Genomic DNA, 25,465 nt, shown 5'->3' with positions numbered 1-25,465 from the left:
TGGATAAGACCTCCCACCTTCCTGGAGATTTGGGTTATTAAGTAATTGTAGCTATTGGGATTGTAACACTTAAGTTCTAATTTTCTGTATAGATCTCTCCATGCTTTGTAAACTATAATCAATAGTGGGTTACTCTCACTTTCTTCAGGGAAAGATGTAAAATGAGGCCAAACTCATGTTACACCAAAAATTGCTGATCTATAGTGTAGTCAAAGTACACTCAGGTGTCGATTAACCAATCTATCACTATACGATATTGAGCTGCCATGCTATAATGTTCTATGCACAGGAATTTCAAACCCCAACTTTTTTGGATTGGTATAATTTTACCAACACTATTCTAAGTTGTTGTTTTTTTAACCTTCCAAAGTACGATAGCTTAGGAAAAATTGTCATTTTTATTAAATGGATACTGCCATAATATGAAATTGGTAGAGAGTTCCATGAATCTAGTTCCACTGCCAACTATCTAAATTTTAGGACCCTTATGAGATATTGCCATGAGATCCTATCAAATGCCTTATCTGAGTCTAAGGGCCCATCCACGTCATAATCCGCCCCCTCACAATGGTGGTCTATGGAGACCCACTAGCGTTCTTTTTCCCGCTAGCGGCATATTGCCACTAGCGGAAAAAAGAAGCAAGCTGCCCTTTCTTCAGGCGGATTCCGCGGCTCGTCGAACCGCGGTGTCCACCTGGCGGCAGCAACCTCCAGGGTCTGCCCATTCATTTGAGCCGACTCCTGAGGGGGAAGCCGCGACCGTGATAGTCGTGACAGGCGGGTTTTGACCCAAGAGTGACGCGGCTCCCCACATCACTCTCGGTGCCATAATCCGCCCCTCCTGTGAACTAGTCCTAAGGTTAACAATAGTGGGTAATTTATGTGATGGGTTTGTAAATGTGCGATGCACACTATTGCTTTTCTAACTATAATGACTAATTGATGCCCTTTTACAAATCCTGTTTGCTCCCAAACCAACAGTTCTGGCAATAGTCTTTAAAGGTGGTTTGCTAGTATATGCATTAATATTTGATCATCTTAATTCAAAAGAGATATTGGTCTATAGGATCTTATGTTTTCCTGTGTTGGAAGTAGAATGACCCATGACTCACTACAGCCGACTGGTGCCTCTTCCCTCTAAATATAGGGATTGTATAAGGCTAAAATCTTCCAGTCTAGGGTTTTAAAGAGTTGGAAAGATTTGATTGGTAACTTTATTTCTGCTTCCGATACTGGGGCTTACAATTTCTTCCTCTGATTTGTGGATAATTTGGGCATTTGTAGACCCTGAAGGAACTTCACACCTTCCCATGCATCCTCTTCCGGAGCTCCATATAGTTTCTCATAGGATTGGATAAATTCCTGTAGAACGTCAGTCTGGGAAGTCAATAAGGAGTCGTCGAAAACTTTAATTTTGTTATGAATGTTTGGTTGGAATTAGAAGAAAAAGGGACCATACTTATGAAGAACAATAGCAACTAGATAAAACAAGTTAGATCCAGTAGCTTATTCAGCCCTTTTGGAGAAACTGTACATAGTCTGGAAATCCCTTGTGATTCCTTTCTAAGGATCAAATTGTCCCACTCCCCTCCCTTTTCGGTGGCCAAACCTTCTCTATTAGCTGAAAACATAGGCCAGCAGTTTGACCATTATGATATTCTAAGAAATGATGCACCACAGGTGTGTCCCGTGCCTATTGGGTATTAAGTATATATATATATTTAGTAATGTAAATTTTTCCTCCTCCACTAATAGCTTTTACACTAAATACCTTCCCTCTGGATCAGGCCATTGCTGTAGAACTTCTATTTGAGTCCCATTACTAAGGACAATGACTACCCCTCTCCTTCTTAAAGGGGTATTCCCACTTCGCATACTCACCAGTCTTCACTGCTGTAAAATCTTCTTTCTTCCTGGTTTCTTGCATCATTTGTTGGGTGGGGTTTCACATGCAACCTGCCGTTTAGCTCCGCTCCCAAATTAGCGTGTAGCTCCACCCACCGCATAGCGTGATCCTATGGGGCGGCTGAAGGGCCTGTGATGTCATCAAAGGTCCTTAAACACTATATGCACTATTGGACTATGAAGTACAGGCAGGAGCAACTCCATTCTGTGTTACATACAGAGACTGCCTGTCTCTGCCATAATGAACACAATTGAATTAGCTAGCCTGATAACTGGGAGAACAGAAGACGTTCAGAAATGAATGCAGCTCACCTCCTCTATCTGAGTGCAGGACCTAGGTCTCGTGGTGTAGACACAGGAATAGCTAGAAACACAGGCTCGCTCCCGTGCACTTAGCCCCTCCTCCCTCCCCCCTGAGAGCAGGCAGATACATCACTTGACTTTTGAGCAGATAAGTCAAGGGCTGTGTCAACAATGAATTGAATAAAGTAAGATAGTGAACAAACAAAGCAGTTTTGCTGAAGCATTGTATTTAGGAAAAGTCTTACATCCACATTAACAAGCAGTATAGATAGGATCCTTGTGATGGGATAACCCCTTTAATCACAGACTGCATGCAAACTCATCACTTTTATTGGGCATATGCAGACTTCCATTTTTTTCCATTCCAGGCTCCTAGACCTGTCATAAGAATATAGCTACTGAGGCTGGTAGCAAATCTTAACAAACTTAACAAAACTTTTTAACATTTTTTAAAATAACAATAATAATAATATTAATAATAAAAAAAAAAAATCAAATCACCCCTCTTTCTCTAGATTTGAAATAAAAATAAATAAACATAAAGAAGTTATACATACAAAAAAGACGGTCTACAAACATGTAAAAATATTATAGTGGCGAGGCCACACGGTGACTCAGTGGTTAGCACTGCAGCCTTGCAGCACTGGAGTCCTGGTGCTCAAATCCCGCCAAGGGCAGAAAACCATCTGCAAGGAGTTTGTATGTTCTTCCCGTGTTTGCATGGATTTACATCCCATATTCCAAAGACATACTGATAGGGAAAAATGTACATTGTGAGCTCTATGTGGGACTCACAATCTACATTAAAAAAAATATATATATAGCCATAGTGGAAAAAATCAAAAGAGCCAAACCAATGTTTTTTTGTTGTTGCGGTCAGGGCCGGAGCCTCCGCAGTACTGTGCAGCCCTATCCTTATTGCGCTCCTGAGTCCCCACTTCCAGGTCTCGGGAGGCAGGCTGGAACCTCTGTAGTGATGTGTGGGGGTTGCTGGTTTCCTCCTGAGTCGGACGGGGGACTTCTAGTCACTGTTCCAATAGCGTGGGCGGCCGCTCACCTATTGCTGTCTGTCCTCTGAGCCCTGAGCATACCTCCCAACCGTCCCGATTTCCGCGGGACATTCACGATTTCGGTGATGTGTCCCGCGGTCCCAGTTGGAGGGAGGTATGTCCTGATTTCAATACATACGCGACTAAAGCAAGTTGCTGTCAGAGCTCAGCTCCTTGCTTTGCCGCTGCATTCCGGCTAGTGGCTGTGTAGACGCGATGTGATGACGTCACATCGCGCCTACAACAGTATTAACGAGACTGCGGAGAGAGCGGCGGGGGAGCGAGGAAAAGGTGAGTTTAATGTGTGTACACATTGAGGTAGAACATGAAACTGGGGGCAGATGAAGGGGGGGACGGCATGACACTGGGGGCAGAGATGGAGGGACATGAAACTGGGCAGCGATGTGGGGACATGAATCTGGGGGCAGAGATGGGGGATATGAATCTGTATCTGGGGGCAGAGATGGAGGGACATGAATCTGGGGGCAGAGATGGGGGGACATGAATCTGGGGACAGAGATGGGGAGGACATGAATCTGGGGGCAGAGATGAGGGGACATGAATCTGGGGGCAGAGATGTGGGGGACATGAATCTGGGGGCAGAGATGAAGGGGACATGAAACTGGGGGCAGAGATGGAGGGGGGACATATCATTTACAGGTGACTGTAGGAGGATTATACTGTGTGGGAGCACGTGAAAAATGAATGAGAATGGGCGGACTCAACATAAAAGTGGGTGGTGCCAAATTTGCAGTGGCGCGCTGCACGCCGCACATTTTGTCCCTCTTTCTACTTTTCAAAAGTTGGGAGGTATGCCTGAGTGCTGGGTCGGCCCGTCACTTTCCTCAGCACCAATTACGCTATATGTTACACTGAGTGTGAAGTAACATACAGCGTGATTCGCTCATCACCACAACCTAATCTGCATGTCATTACTACAGGTGGTACTGTTTGGCCATCAGGTCGCCCATCATTGACGGAGCTTTGCCCAGCTCACTAGCTGTTCCGCTCAGCAGCTTCCAGGGCTTAGAGGGAACATTGCTTCTGGTTACGGGCTAGCGGCGGGCCGGAACCTATTTAAGGAGGGCTCTGGCTCCGGACCTCCGTGAGTTGAGGTGCGCTGTGTGTTTGACATTTCCCGACCTGTACTGCTCTGCTCAGCAGTGCAGCCAAGTCCTTCCCAACCATCTTGCACTCAGGTGAACACCATTGTGGGGTTGGAGTTGGTGCGGCCAGGGGGTGTTGGACACACAGTGTTGTATTAACCATTTGAATTGATGTATCTAGTTCTGGCTCTCACTTTGGCTCTGAACTGCATCTCCTATCCTAACACTTGTTTTGTCTACCATAAAAATTTGAAGTAAAAGTTATCAAAACATCAGATAGCGTGTTTCCCGTAAGTAGGACACCCCCAAAAGTAAGGCATGCGGGGGGTTTCTGTTGATTTGCCTAATATAAGGCACCCCCCGAAAATAAGGCATGCCCGGCAGTGGTGGGCGAGGCTTCGGGGGTGGGGCTTAGAGGAGCATTTGTGGGCGGGGCTTAGCGATCTCCACTTCATTGACACAGCAGCCGTGCTCTGTGCTCAGTGTGCACAGCAAAGCCGGCTGCTGTCTCTTCTGTATGGCGGCTGCTGTATGCGGTATGAGGCGAAATGCGCATCGCGGTTCTGTGTCTGTGTGGGTTAATATTAAGCTTAGTTACTGTTGTATATTTCTATGCATGTGATTTGGGGTATTTTCTATTTTTTGTACTTTACTACCCTGCCTATGTATGACTATGTAGCACTTTGCCTTTGATGAAATGTGCATATATTTAACAAGCTATACCCACTATACCCATTATGTGTTAATTAGCTTTTTACAACTTTATCCCTAAATTTCCCTCCTGGTTTACTACCCTTTGTAGTATTTCCTGTATTTGTATGTCCCCTTTGTGATTATGTTGCATGCTTATTTGTTACCTATTTAATAAATATGAATTTGTTTTATTTGTTTGTGGACACAAGTTTCTGGTTTATTAATGCGGACGTAAAGGTAAACCTACTGCATGATACGGAGTAGAAAGTCATCAAAGTGCACTAACAAAGCATTAACTTGCTAGAATAACATCAGTATTTCCATTTATCATGCCAATCTCAGCAATATACTAAACTATAGTAGAAACTGTACAGTAATGAAGATCACTGAAGGGGTTAACATGAACTGTAGCTATGGCTTGTGCCTGGAAAAACTCCGCCCTTGTCAGAGCAACTGTTGCTATAAACTATCTACTACTTCAGAGGGAGTGTTGTATCCCACCCAGCTGAAGACGGAAGCACAACATGGCCACAGAAAGTTCCCCAGTCGTCCAGCAAATAGGCAGGAACACAAACGACAAAAGTGCAAAACTGCTGAATGCCATGTACCACCCAGACCTGGAATTAGCTGCCAGCTGCCTGGTCACAGACCAGTATGGCAAGAGTTGTGAATTTGGGGACCTATATAGAGACAAAAAAGCCATCATAATCTTTGTGCGGGTAAGAGCACCCTGATTTCACTATTCTGCGTTTTGATGAGCTAGCTATGAGCTAAGTAATATTATCACAAGTTATTGCTTCTAGATTACTGGAGATGGGTCTCATGGCTCTGCGGTTTTATTCTGAAAGCCAGTACTTTTATCCCATAATGAGGAAAATTGGTTGATTTGTTTTCCTCCGGATAAAGCAGGATAAGAAGATGTAGCACATGGAAATATATCCTTTATCAGCCTGACGATCTATGTTGCAAAACACAATTTAGCTGGATTAGGTTTTGGCAAAATGTAAAACCTACAATAATGTTAGTGATGTCTGCAGAATATCTTGGCTAACGGTAAATATCTCTAGTCAGCTCAGAGGCAGGGCCGCACTTACTATGAGATAGCCCCAGGTAATAGCCTCAGTAAGCGCCTCCTGGCACAAAAACAGGTAGTGGCCAATATTTTACTCATCGAATCCTGTTTCTGTCCTGAGTAAAAAATAAAGTGGCCGCTACCTTTTTGAAATGATTGAATCAGTAGCGGCCAAATTTGTGCGGCACCAGGGGAGTTCAGTAAAAACCTTTTGGCCCCCACTGATCAGATATTTACTGACTTTCCTAAGGATAAGTTAAAAATAAAAACAATTAGCTGTTTGATAGGGCTGCAGCGCCAGGGCCTTCAGTGCAAAAAATATGACAATATGGTGCATCTTTTATTAAAGTTTTTTCTGGAGTTTTTAATTGTTATAGAGAAAACTATGGGGAAAATGTCAGAAAAAAACACTATACCTGAAGTTTTTCGTATTTTGAAAAAAGACAAAGATGTGTAATATTGCACCAAATATTTGCCACATTAACGCCAGTGCCTAGTTGTAACCATAAGGCTAAGTTCACACTGAGTTTTTTGGTTAGGATTTTGAGGCTGTATCCGCCTCAAAATCCTGACCAAAAAGACGGCTCCCGGAAAAAAGAGGTGAGGTGCTCATTCTTCAGGCCGAGTCGCCTCGCGATTCGCCCTGAAAACACTCCCTCCTCCGGACTAGGCCCATTCAGTGCACCGGCTTTCAGTCGCGGCTACCCGGCTTTTGGACCGGAATGGTTCCTGTCCACAAAACCCCGTCTGAACTTACCCCGATAGGAAACCTGGGTATCTGTGAAAGAAAGGCAGATCAGTTTTTAGGAACAAATGTAAACCCATTTTCCAAGTGTAAAAGTTGTGCACTTGGATGAAAGTGGGCTAAAATTAAAGTAGACTTGTTAATACACATATCAGTGGCCTCTCATTTCTGATTAACTGGGAACTAGTGTATGGCAAAGCTAGTTTAACCAGTGACCAATAATGGATTCAAATGTTGCTAGGGTACTAAATACTTATTCTTTTCTTTTTGGTAGAATTTCCTGTGCTATACATGTAAAGAATATGTAGAAGATTTGGCTAAGATTCCAAAAAGCTATCTACAGGTATGGATTGTAATGGAAATTTTTAAAAAGCAATAATAAATAAAATTATAATAATAGTAATGCTGCACTATGAAACTGCAATATTCAATATAAGCTTTTATAATATGACATTGTGTTTATGTGTTTTATTATTTTTAAAAAAATACACTAAAGTGCAATAAATCTAATATGAATAAAAACCATACCTTTCTTATGTTCCAGAGCCCCGGGGATGCAAAGAAAAAAAACACTTTTATTCTTTATTCAAATGAGGATCTTGGAGCACAGGGGGAGTTTTCTTCTATTACTGAGCACTGCTGTATCATCACTAAACACTCCCATCCTGTATTCAGCTCATCTCCCTGGGCAGTGTGAGGATCAACTTACAGGAGCTGGATGCAAGATGGGTGAGTTTGTGATAATGCAGCAGTGCTCAGAAATTAGATAATCCTTCAATAGTCCCACCATGGGAAAATTCAGTGTGTTACAACAGCATAGATAATACAGTAATATACAATAATTCAAGAAAGAACACATACAAGCTCATAGCAGATAGAAAAAGATACTAGGAGTCATAGTAACTAAGAATAATAATAATAAAAAAGACTCATTTAGTTCTCTGTGGAGTGATCTCCGCTTAGCCTGATGTTGATTATACAGCCTAAATGCAGTTGGGAGGAAGGATCTCTGATAGCGCTCCTTCACATGCTTGGTGTGAAGCAGTCGGTCACTGGCAGTACTGCCCAGTGCTATCACGGTCTCTATGAGTAAAAAAAAAGAAAACTCCTCTTGTGCTTCAAGATCCTTGCTTGAATAAAGAATAAAGGTTCTTTTTCTCTGCATCCCTGGGGCTATGAAACATAAGAAAGGTATGGTTTATATTCTGCTAACAACATCTACAGCACTATGGGAGTCGTTTAAAGTAGCCGGTGGCAGTGAGAGACTACCTTTATCTCAGGGTTACACCTTAGAGCAGACCTGGGCAGTGTATGGCCCGCGGGCCACATCCGGCCCTCTGACTGCTTCTATCCGGCCCGCATAGCTAGTTGAAGTTTTTTCAAGGACCTGTGATGATGTCATCGCAGCCTATCACCAGAATAGGCTATGACTCGTTAGTTGTCGGAGCCACACGTGACTGTGTGCTTGCTGCAAGCTGCCGGCAATGGAAACTGCTGGATGATAAAGAGAGAAGAGACAGCATGTGTGAGCAAGAGGGGGAACTAGGGGCAGATGTAGGGGGGCAGTTCAACTGAATGCACATGGAGAGGGGACATTAAACTAGGGAACAGATGAAGGGTGACATTAAACTGGGGCAGCTGGAGGAGGATATTAAACCATGGGGGGTAGCTGGAGGGGGACATGTCTGCCTCTAGTTGCCACCAGTTTAATGTCCCCCTCCAGCTGCCCCAGTTTAATGTCCCCGCTAGTTTATACTGGGGCACCAGGAGAGGGACTTAATACTGTGGGACATTTGGAGGGAAACATTATAATGTGGGGGTGTATAATGTTAGGGTGACTGTAGGAGGATTTTACTTTGTGGGGCACATGGAAAAATGATTGGGAATGGGCGGAGTCAGCGGAGAAGTGGGTGGAGCTAAATTTGCCGCTGTACGCATGGCCCTCTAGAACCGTTACAATTTCTCATGTGGCCCCATGGGAAAATTAATTGCCCACCCCTGCCTTAGAGCATTTGAGCGGTCCTCTTGTATTCACATTTTAAAGGGGTTAGCCAGGATCTGAAGGTAATTGATACAGATGATCCAGTATTAGATTGGTCTGGGTCAGGCAACCTGATCCTGTCCAATTAGCTGCTTGGATAGCAGGAATCCATATACTAGGTATACGGCTAAAAGCATCCCTGCTCTTATTGTGACTGGGGCAGGGATTCAGTTCCATATACCCCTGCTACAGTGTACAGAGCTCCACACACTGTATACAGCTTCTGGTCAATCCTATTCACTTGAATAGGATTATGGGCTGCTTCCAGCCTAGTATCCTGTTTCCCCAAAAATAAGAACCAGCATGATTTTGAGGATTTTTTAAATATGCCCTTCTCCAAAAATAAGTCCTAGTTGCAGATCATTAAATATAGTGTCCAGGCAGCTATACATGCAAAAAAAAAAAAAAAAAAAAAAGTAAAGAGTAAATAGAATACAGCAGAACAAAAACAGTAGACCCTTCACCAAGGAAAGCAGAGACCCACAAAAGAATCGCAACCCCCAAAAGAATTGGACATTGACCGTATGGCAACAATAGGGGTTCACTAGTAGTGCTGGACTCTCACACACAGATCAGGTTTGCCTGCTGACATCACTCCACTTCTGAGCCCAAGCATTGTGGCTGCTTTCAATCACCAGGGGGAGCCATCTGCTACACATGGCTGCAGTGGAAAGCTTCTGTAATCGACCTGACAGGGACAAGCCTTTTATAGGAGTGATGAGGATCTGTGTGAGAGACTATCCACCATTGGCACTTGCTAACATCAAATATATTGGGTGTAAGGGGGTCTGGTGAGTGGATTGCTGTTCATGGGAAAAAATAAATAAGAAATTTTCAGATTTTTTTTTTTGTACATATGGTTTTGAGGGCTATAATGTTTTTTTTCTTTTTGGTTATTCAAATAATGTTTTGGTGATAAATGTGGCTTTATTTTATGTTATTGTTCCATGGTTTTTCTTTATTTTAAAATCCAATAGTTATCCCTCTCTGTTATGTCGGTGACAGTAATTTGCTGGGAGTGGGACTAAAATCTGTGATGTGGGCCTGGCGTTTTTTGTTTTTTTTTAAACTATGACACTCAGTTTTTATGCATATAACACATTTTTCTTTTCAAGGCTGCAGATGTAAGACTTATTGTTATTGGTCAGTCATCCTATCAACATATAAAGGTAAAGTGCTGATTCTTTGGGGGGAAATAACAATTTGAGGGTGCATTCACACTGAGTAAACGCTAGCTTATTCTGAACGTAAAACACGTTCAGAATAAGCGGCGTCTAAAGCAGCTCCATTCATTTCTATGGGAGCGGGGATACGAGCGCTCCCCATAGAAATGAATGGGCTGCTTCTTTCACTCCGTGCAGTCCCATTGAAGTGAATGGGGAGTGCCGGCGTGTACGCTCCGGCATGAGCAGAGCTTGCCGTATACGCCGGCACTCCCCATTCACTTCAATGGGACTGCACGGAGTGAAAGAAGCAGCCCATTCATTTCTATGGGGAGCGCTCGTATCCCCGCTCCCATAGAAATGAATGGAGCTGCTTTAGACGCCGCTTATTCTGAACGTGTTTTACGTTCAGAATAAGCTAGCGTTTACTCAGTGTGAATTCACCCTGAGAGACAAATTTTTACAGATAGCAACAGTTGTGTGATTTTGAGCATTGGTATAAATTGCATGTGATAGGAATTGCATGTGATTAGGATTTGACTACTTGAAACAATCACATCTTGTAGTGGACACAAACCGTGGACAATGTTGCTCAGGATCCACCTTACGCACCTGCATTTATTAACTCTATATGCATCCTTACAAAGTAAATTTGATTTTTCTTTCAAAAACATCATTTTTTATCATTAGGAGCTTAGCAGGTTGATATATAGTTTTGTGGGAAAAGATTTAAAGAGGACCTTTCGTCAGATTGGGCACAGGCAGTTCTATATACTGCTGGAAAGCTGATCGTGCACTGAATTCAGCGCACTGTCGGCTTTCCCGATCTGTGCCCGGTGTAAAGCGCTATTGGTCGCGGTACCGTAGCGCTTTACAGTTAGAAGGGTGTTTCTGACAGTTAGCCAGGGACGCCCTTCTGCCCAGCAGCGCCTATCACGCTGTACTGTGGAGCGGGGAGGAACGCCCCCTCCCCTCCTGATAATACTCGTCTATGGACGAGCACTGTGAGCAGAGGGAGGAAGACGTTCCTCCCCGCTCACACTGTACAGCGCGATAGGCGCTGCTGGCAGAAGGGCGTCCCTGGCTAACTGTCAGAAACGCCCTTCTGACTGTAAAGCGCTACGGTACCGGGACCAATAGCGCTTTACCCGGGGCACAGATCGGGAAAGCCGACAGTGCGCTGAATTCAGCGCACTGTCAGTTTTCCAGCAGTATATAGAACTGCCTGTGCCCAATCTGATGAAAGGTCCTCTTTCACCAATTCCCATCTCATGATGTATTATTACTAGAGATGAGCGAATAGTATTCGATCGAATATCTCGCTCTCATAGGAATGCGTGTAAGCGGCCGAATACCAAGGGCTTAAGCACATCGAATATTCACTGTGCTTAACCTCTTGGTGTTCGGCCGCTTACACGCACTCCTATGGGAGCGAGGTATTCGATCAAATACTATTCACCCATCTCTAATTATTACACCAGTGTCTGGAACCCGCTCCCACTAACTTATGTAACAGTATGTCATGAAGATGGCACGGACTTAGAAACTCAGCCTGTGTGTTATTGGCAGGAAATGTCAGTTGTGACACACCGCTGACATGCTCCTGTAACAGATATGAGAAGACCATTTGCAACTGTTTATGATAATGATGGCGGCATCTACTGGTCATTCTGTGTTGCCATGGTGATGCAAAGGCTTATAGCTACAGCATCCCCTGTCCTTTAGTGGATGGATGGATGGATGGATGGATCTTTTCAATCTGTTCATCTTCTACTCTGTAACATAATGCCTGCAGATTAGACTGCATTTACAAAGTGACAAGTCGTCCACAAGAATTGTATGCATGGAGTTTGTATGTGAATACTTTGATACATAGTTTTGTACATATGTTTTCATTGTACAATGCACTAAGATGATTTTTTTCTATGTATTTTCCAGGAATTTTGTTCTTTAACCAAATATAGTCATGAAATATATGTTGATAATGACAAGGAGATCTATTGCAAGCTGGGCATGAAAAAAGGAGAATCTTCTAGTTCTTCAGGTAATAACTATAAATAGGATTTTCCTTGACTGTTTTTCCTTGTACTTTAAAACCGATCTTACATTTATAATATGCTGCCATCCTTAATCTGTTTATTTCCTACGCTAAACTGCACAAAATACTGTGATGTTTCTGTATGAGAAATATAGAGGACTCTATCTTAAGTATGTTTACACAGAGGTTTTTTGCAGTCAGAATTCGCCTCTAAAAACGTCTCCCATTCATTTCAATGAGAGTCATTTTCTTTTTTTTTTTTCCGCTAGTGATTTTTTAATTTTTTTTTTCAGCTAGGGGTGGAAAAAAAGCGGCATACCCTATCTTCACAATGATTCTGCTGAGTCAATTGCATTCATCCAGGCCTAATCAGGAGCGGGATCCAGTCATAGATAGCAGCGCCAAAAAGCCACACGGCGGAAAAGGTTTCCACCGTGTAAACTTGTCCTTGGGTGCCCACTGAACTCATGAAGAGGTGCCCCTGCCTCCTTCCATGTAATGGCATTTGCCGTATGTCTACTGTCAGGGTCTGGGGTTGCTAGGTGGGGTGGCATAGACACACAAGTCCAGTTTCTTTAGTCCAAAACAATAGTAGAGTTTTATTTTCACTCAAAAAAGGTAGTGCAGCAACAAAAGGAAACAATACAAAAATAAACACCTGCCCGGCTAGGCTCTAACTAAACATAGAATAGGTTATCTCACCTATAATAACAGGAATCCAAAACCAGTTGAACAATTCAGGACACAGCTCCATAAACCGACCTCTCTATTTGGCACTCCAGCCAAACTCTGCCAAAATGTTGCTGCTGGAGCTGGCTTCTTAAGCCTCCTTGATGAGCAAACTCTCTGCAGCTGAGTCGCTGCCGGAACATCCCCAAAGTGTGGACTGGAGGGGGAGTGGAATGACAGGCCCCACTACCAACCAACCTGTCATTCCTAAAAATCCAGCCCAGTACTGAGCATTTACCAAAATGCTCAGCAGACGAAAGTTGTCTGCTGAGAGCAAACATTCCTTCTGGAGTTTTCTCATCTCACCCACCTGAGTAGTCTGGGTGAGATGGACACCCCCTCCATTACCTGACCAGCCATTGGCTTACACTACATACAATACTGCCAGTCATTCATTGGTGAGTGGGTTAGAGGAGGCAGAGTTGTGGGTATTGTTCAGCACTACACCATCAAATTTACAAAACACTTTATGTGCAATGCAGTCTCAGTACAGGAGGCAGCCACACTATCTTAAAAGCTTATGGATGTCTTGTATCTGCACCTGTTTTGAAAGAGTTCAGCAAAGGCACAAAAGTGGAGTTGACCTCTGCCATACTATGAGGCTATAGCTATTGCACTCTGTTTACATTGGTACTCATAGCCTCCAGGGGAGCTGAAATAAGTGGAGGCTACAGTGAATCCTGAGATTGTACACACCATACTATGCCACTGCACATTGTTATATGGTGTTTATGAAATTTTGTGGGGAAACAGGACAACTGCTTAATAATAATAATAATACATTTTATTTATATAGCGCCAACATATTCCGCAGCACTGTACAATTTGTAAGGTTCAAGTACAGACAAAAAATATATTACAAAGAAATGGTCACTTGACACTATGGGACTGAGGGTCCTGCTCACAAGAGCTTACAATCTATGAGGTAGAGGGAGTGACACAAGAGGTAGCTGGGGCGGCATCAGGTAGCATTGCTTATACAGTGCTCAGTCAATAGAGGTTACTGTCATTACACAAATGTGAAACTGTATGAGCCGTCACCAGTGGTGTCCTTTAATGTGCAGATGGTGCCTGGACATATAACGTTAGCCTGAAACGACACCATATCATGTGGGGTAATCTGGGAGCTTGAACAGAGAAGGGTTCATTTTAGGGATTCTAATTATGGTACAAAAGGGTTTACTTTAGGAATTGTGATAGGACTGTCTGAGATGTGTCTTTAGTTTGCACTTGAAGCTGTAGAAATTGGGAGTTAATCTGATTGTCCGGGGTAGAGCATTCCAGAGAAGTGGTGCAACTCGGGAGAAGTCTTGTATACGAGCGTGGGAGGTTCTGATAATAGAGGATGTAAATGTTAGGTCATTGAGTGAACGGAGAACACGGGTAGGGTGATAGATGAGAGAGGAAATGTGGGAGGTTCAGCAATATGGAGAGCCTTGTGGATGAGGGTAAGACGTTTATATTTTATTCTATAATGAATAGGCAGCCAATGTAGTGACTGGCATAGACCGGAGGCATTGCTGTAGCATCTAGACTGATAGATGAGCCTGGCCGCTGTATTAAGAATAGATTGTAGAGGGGAGAGTTTAGTGAGGGGAACACCGATTAGCAAGGAGTTACAGTAGTCAAGGCGAAAGTGAAACCCATGCTGTGAGGATCACACTGTACAGCCCTACAGAGATAGACTAAAGTGTGTATTTGTGAATGTTTATGTGCGCATAGACTATGCTGGTTATTTCCTGTCTCCATTGCCCTTAGGTAATAGTGGTGTCTCAGGGTAAAGTGCTTTATATTATAACCATGTTTATTGTAAGGATAATATACAGATCATTGATGAATAACACCTCCTATTAGTCATAAGGTCTAATATTTTTTATAGGGCTGTGGAGTCAGTAAGGGCAAGTTCATACAGGGATTTTTGGACTGGATTTTGATGTGGGAATCCGCCTCAGAATCCGGTCCAAAAAACGCCTCCCACGGCTAGCTGTGACTGTCACGGAATTCCAACAGTCGCGGCATTCTGCTACGGATTATGCCCAAATGAATGGGCCTAGTTAGGAGGGAGTGTAATGCCACGGACACCCACGGCTGACTCGCTACTTTTTTCCACAAGCATGGAAGAAACCGCTCACGGAAAAAGGATGTGAATGGCTCCCATTGAAGTCGATCAGAGGCAATTTTTGGAGCCGAATTCTGAGGCGGATTCCGCGTCAAAATCCAGTCCAAAAAACCCCGAGTGAACTTACCCTAAGGCCGGGTTCACACGGGAGTGTTTTGGTATGGATTTTGTTGTGGAATCCATCAAAATCCGGCTCAAAAAACCACCTCCAATTCCACCTCAATTCCAAAAAAACTCTGTATGAACAGACCCTTAGGCCGGGTTCACACTGGGTTTTTTGGTCCAGATTATGACACGGAAGCCGCCTCAGAATCTGGTCTAATAAAGGGCAAGCTGTGAGTGGATGCCGATGCAGTGCATACAGTGCATCGGTATTCAGTTGCGGCATTCCACTCCGGATTAGGCCCAAATGAATGAGCCTAGTCAGGAGGGAGTGTCGCGAGGCGGATGTCCGCAGCTGAATCAGCCACAGAATCTGCCTCAAGAAAGGACATGTCGTTTCTTTTTACCGCGAGCGGGGCGTAAACCACTCATGGAAAAAGGAACCCATTGAATTCATTGGGAGGCGATTGTTTGAGCCGCATTTTGACGCGGATTCCGCATCAAAATCCAGAACAAAAAACCCTGTGTGAACCCGGCCTAAGTCAAACAACCGACAGACTAGTTTTTTCCTACAGCTTGACTCACAATTCAACTCCTACTCTGCCCCCTTCATAAATGGCTGATAGCCATGGCAGTAAAGCTTCTCTAATTCATTAAAAAGAGAGTGACTGAATTGCTATGGAAATAAATATAAAATAAAATATGCATCAATATACATCAATATATAATCAATTTATTTTGAAGTCAGAGTGAGTAACTTTTTTCCAATTCTGACTCCACCCGAAATTGGTCCTGACTCCAAATCAGACTCCATAGCCCTGGTTTCTTAAAGGGGTATTCCCATCTCCCTTGTTCACCAACCTGCAGGCTGTGTGCTCTCTTCACTTCCTGGTTTTCTCAGCACATTGGTGGGTGGGGTTTCACTTGCTGTGCTATCTGCTATGTTTGCAGTCAGTAATGAGGGATTGGTTGTAAATGAATTACCACAATATGAAGCTGATGTAGAGGCTGATGTAGAGGCTGATGTAACAGAGCTGGATTTGAGTCAGTTTGTAATACATACAGAGATAATGGACTCCCTACTTCATCAGCCAAATTCAATTAAACCGACTGATAAGTGGAAGAGCTGGAGATAAGAGCTCAGAAATCCTGGAGCTCTCACCTTCCCCATCTCCTATCTGAGGAGCTCCATTGCTTGTCTGTGGCAGAGACATAAACAGCTCAGAGCTGCTGCCGAGTACTCAGCCCCTCCCCCTGGGAGCAGACAGCTAGGTCACTTGGGGACTGAGCAGATAAGCTCAGAACGGCCCCGTGGTCATGGAAACACAGTGTAAACAATGAAGTGAGTAAATTAACCCCTTAGCGACCCTTGACGTAACTGTACGTCATTGGTCGCATGGGGATGTATGGAGCGAGCTCACACGCTGAGCTCGCTCTATACACAGCAGATGCCGGCTGTATCATACAGCCAGGACCTGCCACTAACAGCAGCGGTCGGTGCCCGAGCCGATCGCTGCTGTTAACCCTTTACACACTGCGGTCAAACGTGACCGCAGTGTGTAAACGGCGCCGGCGGCACGGGCGCCGCCATGTTTTGCCGATCGCCGCCCTCCTGAACGTCACATGAGGGCGGTGATCGGTTGCTATGACAGCCGGAAGCCTATTGAAGGCTTCCAGGCTTGTCTCTGCACGAGATCTATTAGATGATGCCAGAGGCATCGTCTAATAGAAGTGCTGCGATTTTCCTATTCACTGCAATACTGTAGTATTGCAGTGAATAGTATGAGCGATCAGACCCCCTAGGTTTCAAGGTACCTAAGGGGTCTGATCATAAATGTAACAGAAGAAAAAAAAAAGTTTTTAAAAGTATTAAAAAAATAAAAAAAATATAAAAGTTCAAATCACCCCCCTTTCCCTAGATTAGCTATAAAAGTAATTAAAGAACATTAAACATAAACATATTAGGTATCCCCACGCTCCAAAATGCCCGAAATATTAGAATATTAAAACATTTATCCCGTACTGCGAACGGCGTAGCGGCAAAAAAAATAAAAACAGCCAAAAAGCGTTTTTTTCAACACTTTGCCTCCTATAAAAAATTGAATAAAAAGTGATCAAACCATCAGATCTTTCCCCAAATGGTATCAATAGAAACGTCATCTTGTCCCGCATAAAAAGACACCACAACCAGCTCCATACATGGAAATATGAAAAAGTTACAGGTGTTAGAACATGATGACACAATTTTTTTTTTCTATTTTGCAAAGTTTATCATTTTTTTTTAAAAGTATCAAAACATTTCAAATACTATATAAATTTGGTATCACCGCGTTCGTACTGACACGTAGAACACAAGTAACATGTCATTTGTACCAAACAGTGAACGCTGTAAAAATTAAACCCATAAGAAAATGGCGCAAATGCATTTTTTCTCCAATTGCACCTCATTCTGAATTTTTTTCCAGCTTCCCAGTACATTGCACAGCATATTGAATGGTGCCATTACAAAGTACAATTTGTCCCGCAAACAATAAGCCATCATGTGACTCTGTGAACTGAAAAATGAAAAAGTTATGGCTCTTGAAATGTGAGGAGGGAAAAACGAAAATGCGAAACCAAAAAATGGCCTGGTCCTTAAGGGGTTAAGATAGCGGCCAAACAAAGCAGTTTTGATGAAGCAATGTATTTAGGAAAAGTCTTATATCTACATAAACCCCTTTAAGAGTGCTAATACAGAAGTATGATCCTATTTTAGCAGGAAGCCCACATGTGAAATCCAACATGATCACTGGAAGCATCAAAAGCATATGGAGAGCAATGACGAGTCCTGCATTTGATTTTCAAGGGGATCCATCTCAACAAGGTGGTGCATTAATAGTAGGACCGGGTATGTAAGGTTCAGTGATTGTCACTTTGCTTTCCTCAAGAAAATAACAATAAAAGGCGATAAAAAAGTCATAACAGCGTTCAGGTTCCAGAGTACCAATACAATGGGGACCCTCCCCCCTCCTAGACAAAAAAAAACAAACAAACCTGTTTTGGAAACTATACCACTGACAAAACATAACAAAAGGTATAGTGAGCATTTTGACCCCATAGCTGTTTCACAGATTTTATTATCACCTGTTTTAGGCTAAGGCCCCACAGGACGTATCCACAGCACTAAAGAGCTGCGGGAAGAACCGCTGCGTGAACGGCGCTTAAGAGAAAGTTCATAGAGTTTTCCTCTGCGGACTTTCTCTTACCATTATATCTATAATAAAGCGGCTGGCGTTTCCGTAGATATAATTGACATGCTGTGATTTGCAAAGCCGCAACGGCTTTGCAAATCGAAGCGTGTTCGTGCTGCGATCTTTTCCACAAAGTGGGGATGGGATTCGCATGAATCCCATCCACTTTGCCTGCACTGTACAACGCCACGATTTTTCCCGCAGCGTCTCCGCTGCGGGCAAATTGCGGCATTTCCGGTCCGTGGGGCACCAGCCTTAAGGGGCACTTAAAGGAGTACTGAAGACTCTTCATTGTTTATATTGTGTTCTGATGCTTACAGTTTTAGCAGTGGCTGTTCTGAGCACAGTTTAGTTGTCACTTTCACTTGAATTGGATATAATAAAGAAACCACAACATTTGCACAAACACCTTGGACTCCCTAATCAGCTGTTCGGCGATGGTGCTAAGAATTGGGCTTCTCCCTCTCAAATATCGACAGCCTATCTTAAGGGACCCATAAAAAGAAAGCTGACAGTCGGCTTTCTAGCTGTATATAAAACCCCATGTGCCCGAGGACATCAAAGGTCCTCTTTAAATGTGAAATCACTGGCCCTTGAAGGCCATCTGCAGCTGCCTCAAACAACTGGTGGGCCCAAGAAACCTCAGTCCAACACTGGATAAGACTTCAATATTCAACAAAATCCTTCCAAATCTACTGAAATTCTTGCTTTTTATTGCAGGTAACAGAGTCCATTTTCTGCATCACGATATGAATAGATACGATCATATGCCTATTGTTAACCTGCTTCATTATGCAGGGGTGCAGGCAGTTCATTTTGGAGTAAGGTCACCGATACTAGAAGTATGAAATTATATGGAGCAGCAAACAAATATTAGACCTACCAGAACAAGCTGTTTTTATTTTATATTTTTATGTTCTCCAGTGAAATGTTTTGATATAATGTAAATAAATATACTTTTCTGCTATGACATGTTCTGTTTGTAGTAAATATAATGGTCTTCATCCACAGTGCCACAGTGACAGATTTCAACCTTATTCTGCCTCCCATTGTATTCAATGGGAGGCAAAGATTGCAGGAGGACAGTTAATAACTAAGGGCTAGTTCACACGGGGCAAGAGGGAGTGGATTTTGGCGCGGAATCCACCTCAAAATCCGCCCCCTCACAATAGAGGTCTATGTAGACCGTGAGCAGTTTGTTCCTGCTCGTGGAAAAAAGAAGCAAGCTGGCCTTTCTTGAGGCGGACACCGTGGCAAGACAATCCCTCCTAACTAGGCCCATTCATTTGGGCTTACTCCAGAGCGGGAAGCAATGACTTTCGGAAGCTGCGACAGTCGCGGCTAGCCATGGCAGGTGCATTTTGGTCCTGATTCTGACGTGCTTCCCACGTTAAAATCAGGACCAAAATACATGGTCACTCGCCCCATGTGAACTAGCCCTAAGCATCCTGCTAGATCTTCCTGCAGATTCCACTGATAATCCCTGCTGTTTAGGCCTATTCATCTGGGCCTAATAAGTGGCAAAAGCAGATTCTCCGCTTAAGCAACCTGCCAGGAGGAGCCAGGGGTGAAAAATGAAGAGGAATCCTACACAGGATGGCCAAATCTCACAAATCAAGAATGGCTCTGGAAAAGACCAAATACCATATTGGATATTTTTAGATTCATAACAATTTAGTCTTAAATGGTCACTAACTTTTCAACAAACACTGTATAAATCAGTAGTACAAGCTAATATAATAAACTTTCTAATATATCTTATCCTAGAAAAATGCCTCTAGGACATCAAAGGTCCTCTTTAAATGTGAAATCACTGGCCCTTGAAGGCCATCTGCAGCTGCCTCAAACAACTGGTGGGCCCAAGAAACCTCAGTCCAACACTGGATAAGACTTCAATATTCAACAAAATCCTTCCAAATCTACTGAAATTCTTGCTTTTTATTGCAGGTAACAGAGTCCATTTTCTGCATCACGATATGAATAGATACGATCATATGCCTATTGTTAACCTGCTTCATTATGCAGGGGTGCAGGCAGTTCATTTTGGAGTAAGGTCACCGATACTAGAAGTATGAAATTATATGGAGCAGCAAACAAATATTAGACCTACCAGAACAAGCTGTTTTTATTTTATATTTTTATGTTCTCCAGTGAAATGTTTTGATATAATGTAAATAAATATACTTTTCTGCTATGACATGTTCTGTTTGTAGTAAATATAATGGTCTTCATCCACAGTGCCACAGTGACAGATTTCAACCTTATTCTGCCTCCCATTGTATTCAATGGGAGGCAAAGATTGCAGGAGGACAGTTAATAACTAAGGGCTAGTTCACACGGGGCAAGAGGGAGTGGATTTTGGCGCGGAATCCACCTCAAAATCCGCCCCCTCACAATAGAGGTCTATGTAGACCGTGAGCAGTTTGTTCCTGCTCGTGGAAAAAAGAAGCAAGCTGGCCTTTCTTGAGGCGGACACCGTGGCAAGACAATCCCTCCTAACTAGGCCCATTCATTTGGGCTTACTCCAGAGCGGGAAGCAATGACTTTCGGAAGCTGCGACAGTCGCGGCTAGCCATGGCAGGTGCATTTTGGTCCTGATTCTGACGTGCTTCCCACGTTAAAATCAGGACCAAAATACATGGTCACTCGCCCCATGTGAACTAGCCCTAAGCATCCTGCTAGATCTTCCTGCAGATTCCACTGATAATCCCTGCTGTTTAGGCCTATTCATCTGGGCCTAATAAGTGGCAAAAGCAGATTCTCCGCTTAAGCAACCTGCCAGGAGGAGCCAGGGGTGAAAAATGAAGAGGAATCCTACACAGGATGGCCAAATCTCACAAATCAAGAATGGCTCTGGAAAAGACCAAATACCATATTGGATATTTTTAGATTCATAACAATTTAGTCTTAAATGGTCACTAACTTTTCAACAAACACTGTATAAATCAGTAGTACAAGCTAATATAATAAACTTTCTAATATATCTTATCCTAGAAAAATGCCTCTTTCACCACTTATCAGGTTCTTTTCCTGCTCACCATTCTGCTACTCTAACATTCACCGTAAATTCAATGCTGAATCCATCTCTTTGAAAGCGAGCCGACACTCACTGTAACATCAAATTATAGCTTTGCATTAAAGTCTATGAAGACTGGAGAGAAGAGGGTGGTACATGTGAGAAAGAAGGAAAAAGAGACGGTCAGACAGAGGTTGAGACCTGTTACTGCTGCTGATAAATAACTTTAGCCCAGAAAACCCCTTTAACTATTTATGACCTATCCAAAGGATCAGTGGGGGTACCACACCTGGAAACCCCACTTATCAGTTGTTCGGGGCAACTCATAGACAGAGAATAGAACAGTAAGCAGACTGCTCTTTTCTCTGTGTAGTGGCCATACCAGAGTACTGTAGTTTAGCTCCCACTCAAATGAATGGGAGCTGATTGGTGGTACTATGTTTTTGCCACTACACAGAGAATGGAACTGTCTGCTTCCTGCTCCATTCTCTGTGCATCAGCTGCTGAGAATGGCTGATTGGTGGGGGTATCTGGCGTCAGATTCCCTCTGATAAGATATTGATGAGCTATCCAATTTTATCCCAGAAAGTTTTTTCTTAATGTCACACAGGGTGTAAGGTTACCTGAACTTAAATTAGAGACACAAGGGGTTCCCTACTCAAAGACTACTGAATATAAAAATTAACTTTTATTATTAATAATAATAATAATAATAATAATAAATATATATTGAATCACTAATGACTAGTAAAGGTTTGTTAGGATAAGGTGAACTTAACTTGTCCCCATGGTTAGTATTGTAGAAATTGACCTTACACTACAATTGTGATCACAGCAATATATTTTTCTGTATCCCGAGGATTTTGTATTGATATGGGACTACTAAGGTTTTTCTTACCACAAGTGCTTTATTCACATCAATATTGTTCATAACATCTCTGTAGTATCCTCCATGATATTTCTGAGTGAATAAGGGACCTGAAAGAAGAATGGATCAGAAACCTCTGTATTCTCCATGTCTGTTTATGGGAGATATCATAGCTAGAGATAAGCGAGTAGGTATTTGATAGAATACTACGGTATTCAAAATACTCATACTCATTCGAATACTACTCGCTATTCACAGTAAAGATTCGATTCAGAGCCAGCGTTGATTGGCCGAATGCTATACAGTGTATAGCATTTGGGAAATCAGTGCTGGTTCTGCAGCAGGCTCGTCTTTGCTAGTCGGGAGAGCTGGCAGCTTGCTGTTATGAAGGAGCTTCCTTTTTCTCATAGGATTGAATTGACCAGCGTTGATTGGCCAGTGTACAGCATTCGGCCAATCAATGCTGGTTCTGCCAAAGGCTCGTCTGTGAGGAGGCGGAGTCTAAGATCGGACCACAGCAATCTCCATTGTGGTCCGATCTTAGACTCCGCCTCATCACAGACGAGCTTCCGGCAGAACCAGCGTTGATTGGCCGAATGCTGTACACTGGCCAATCAATGCTGGTCAATGCATTCCTATGACAAAAAAGTCAGCTTCCGCATAACCGCAAGCTGCCAGCTCTCCCGACTAGCAAGGACGAGCCTGCTGCAGAACCAGCACTGATTCGGCCAATCAATGCTGGTTCTGCAGGATGAGTAAGGGCTGGTTCACATTAGCGCTTGCCTCCTGTCCGGAAGGAGTCCGCAGGAGGACCCCCCGAACGGAATATCAGCACAACTGCAAGTGCTTTGCAGTTAAAGCGCACGGACCCCATAGACTATTCGTGCGGGCAGTGCGCTGCAAGCACATGGACCCGTTATAGTCTATGGGGTCCATGCGCTTTAACTGCACAGCACTCCTCCTCAACACTCCACAACTGCACTTCGCTCCTCCTAAACACTCCTCCTGCTACTTGTGGACTTGGTGACTCTCCTTTAGTCCAATAGTAGTTTCCCCTGAAACAAGCATTTTTTCCCATAGACTATAATGGGATTCGATATTCGACCGAGTAGTCGAATATTGAGGCTCTACTCGAAATGAATCTCGAATATTTCACTACTCACTCATCTCTAATCATAGATGGTAATCCACCCACTATAATAGTCAGAATTAGCGTTATTCCTCATGTACAAATAAATGGCAGTTTATCCTAAAAAGTCATCCGAAAGGCTAGGCACACATTAACCAAATCTGAAAATGTTAGATGGGTGTACAAAAACAGACCAACAGACCTTCCACTTAAAGGGGTTCTCCTGTGGGTTTGTGTGTTTGGATGTTTGTTCCTCAATCACTGAATGGATTTTGTTGAAATTTCACACACACCGACATATTGCCCAGGAGGGAATGATAGGCTACTCTAATTGTGGGTCACTCACCCCAAATCGCCACCGCGACCCTCCAAAGTTCTCTCCTGCTCTGATGTAGGAGCTGGCATTACGCCAGCCCAGGTCTTTCCACGCACTTCCTATTGGTGCATGGCAGGGTGTGGGCGGGCTATGGAGCTAGCGCTGCAGCAACATACGTTGCCGGCAAAGTGTGGGCGGGCCGATTGACCGGGAAGACCGTAGTCAACATGGCGGCAGCCCACATGCTCCAGCCGCCGCTGCCATCCCAGGCCGCCTACACACTGCCAGCATGCCGGCCGGCTACACAGGACCGGCAGATGTTGCGGACTACACACCATACACAAGGTGAGTCCAGCGGGGTGTCCGGTGTCCACAACGATCGTCTCCATTAACCCTAACGCCGCCTCAGTCACAGCTGACCTGTCCTGATGTCCTCTGCCGGTGCGTGGGCGCTGCGCTGCTCCTTCTCCGCGTCGGCACCCGGACGAAGCGTCATGTTCCTATGGCAGCTGGGAGCCTTGCGCAGGGTCCCCGTCCTGTCGGTCTTTTGCTCCTACTGCAGCCTAGGCTACGTAACCTGCAATAGAAGCGCTGGTATAGCATAGCATAAAACTGGCCCTTCTACTGCAGGCTACGTGCCATAGGCTGCAGTAGGAGCGAAAGACCGACAGCCCGGGGACCCTGCGTACGGCTCCCGGCTGCCATAGCAACGTGATGCCGGTCCCAGGGCTTGCTCCGGGTGCCGGCACGAAACACGAACACAGCACCGCCGGCAGAGGAAATGCCGTCTTAGTCAGCTGTGCTGCGGGAAAAGGGATCTCCGGCTTGCTTAAGGGGGAGAGGGGTGGTGGGGCATGGGTGATCGGTAGGTGTCGGGGGGGGGGGGGGTTGCTGGTTCGGGGAAGGTGCTGGTGGTAGGGGTTAGAGAGGGGGCCGTGGGGGTCGGGTTTCGGGGCAGATTGAAACTGTGGAAAGGGGGGGGGGGAGGGGGACCAAGGATATGGGTGGGTGGTGCTGGGGGGAAGAGGTAGATCTAGGAGGTGACTGTAACTCTAAAGGGGGCTGGAGACGCGGGTGGGGGTTAAGGGGAGAGCCGGGGGTGCAGGTGGAGGGAAAGGGGAGGGCCAGAGGTGCAGCAGCGGGGCTGTGGGGTCCTGGCCCACGACGCTGTGGGAGGTGACTGTGCTGGCCGCAAGGAAAGGGCCATGGGAGGCCACGAGCCGTGCTGCAGGTGGATCGTGCAAGGGTGAGGGGACAGCGGACGAAGTCGCGGGTTATAGCTAGTATAAAATAAATAATAAAAACCATCAAAAATTAGACATGTGACCCTGGGAGTGGAATATGAATCAAATGAGCAAATTTTTTGGGAATCAGTTTCATGCTGAATCCACATTAGAATAGGGAAAATAAAGCAATCTGATAGATGTTGAACAAGGCATAGTTATTAACTCTGTGGGGTTTTCTCATGTAATGAGGTTTCTATTGTACAGAGAATGGTGTGATCGAGGAAAAACATCCAGTAATGCTGTGGCCATAAGCATATGTAAGCCGATGGCTGGTCAGGTAATGGAGGGGGTGTACATCTCACACAGACTACTAAGGTGGGTCAGATGAGAAAACTCCAGAAGGAATGTTTGTTCTCAGCAGCTTTCATCTGCTGAGCATTTTGGTAATGCTCAGTACTGGGCTGGATTTTTAGGAATGACAAATAAGATTGGCAGTGGGACCTGTCATTCTACCCCCTCCAGTCCACACTTTGGGGATGTTCTGGCAGTGACTGAGCTGCAGTGAATCTCCTCGTCAAGGAGGCTTAAGAAGCCAGCTCCAGCAGCAACACTTGG

General features: G+C 44.2%; 1 protein-coding gene across 3 annotated transcripts; it reads left to right on the top strand.

Annotated features, from left to right (window-relative positions):
• The first annotated feature begins 5,544 nt into the window (after positions 1-5,544).
• Positions 5,545-19,213, top strand: PRXL2C (peroxiredoxin like 2C). 3 transcript variants are annotated; one of them, XM_075263456.1, is made up of 6 exons: positions 5,545-5,775; positions 7,148-7,216; positions 10,030-10,083; positions 12,016-12,121; positions 17,821-17,952; positions 19,016-19,213. In XM_075263456.1, exons 1-6 carry the CDS (start codon positions 5,581-5,583, stop codon positions 19,141-19,143), a joined length of 684 nt encoding a protein of 227 aa, XP_075119557.1. In that variant the 5' UTR covers positions 5,545-5,580; the 3' UTR covers positions 19,144-19,213. The 3 variants fall into 3 exon arrangements, with proteins under 3 accessions (XP_075119557.1, XP_075119540.1, XP_075119549.1); XM_075263439.1 differs by having other exon boundaries at positions 5,563-5,775; positions 17,824-17,952; XM_075263448.1 differs by lacking the exon at positions 17,821-17,952 and having other exon boundaries at positions 5,563-5,775.
• The last annotated feature ends 6,252 nt before the right edge of the window (positions 19,214-25,465 follow it).

Source organism: Leptodactylus fuscus, chromosome 1 (assembly GCF_031893055.1).
Source record: "Leptodactylus fuscus isolate aLepFus1 chromosome 1, aLepFus1.hap2, whole genome shotgun sequence".
Lineage (NCBI taxonomy): Eukaryota > Metazoa > Chordata > Amphibia > Anura > Leptodactylidae > Leptodactylus > Leptodactylus fuscus.
This window is presented reverse-complemented; position numbering and strand designations above follow the sequence as displayed.

Excerpts from the sequence above, each read along its gene's own strand:
- PRXL2C (XM_075263456.1), top strand. The coding sequence starts at position 5,581 with ATGGCCACAGAAAGTTCCCCAGTCGTCCAGCAAATAGGCAGGAACACA. Across the intron at positions 7,217-10,029 it reads TTCCAAAAAGCTATCTACAG|GCTGCAGATGTAAGACTTAT; the intron begins GTATGGATTGTA and ends TTTCTTTTCAAG. Across the intron at positions 17,953-19,015 it reads TGCATTAATAGTAGGACCGG|GTAACAGAGTCCATTTTCTG; the intron begins GTATGTAAGGTT and ends TTTTTATTGCAG.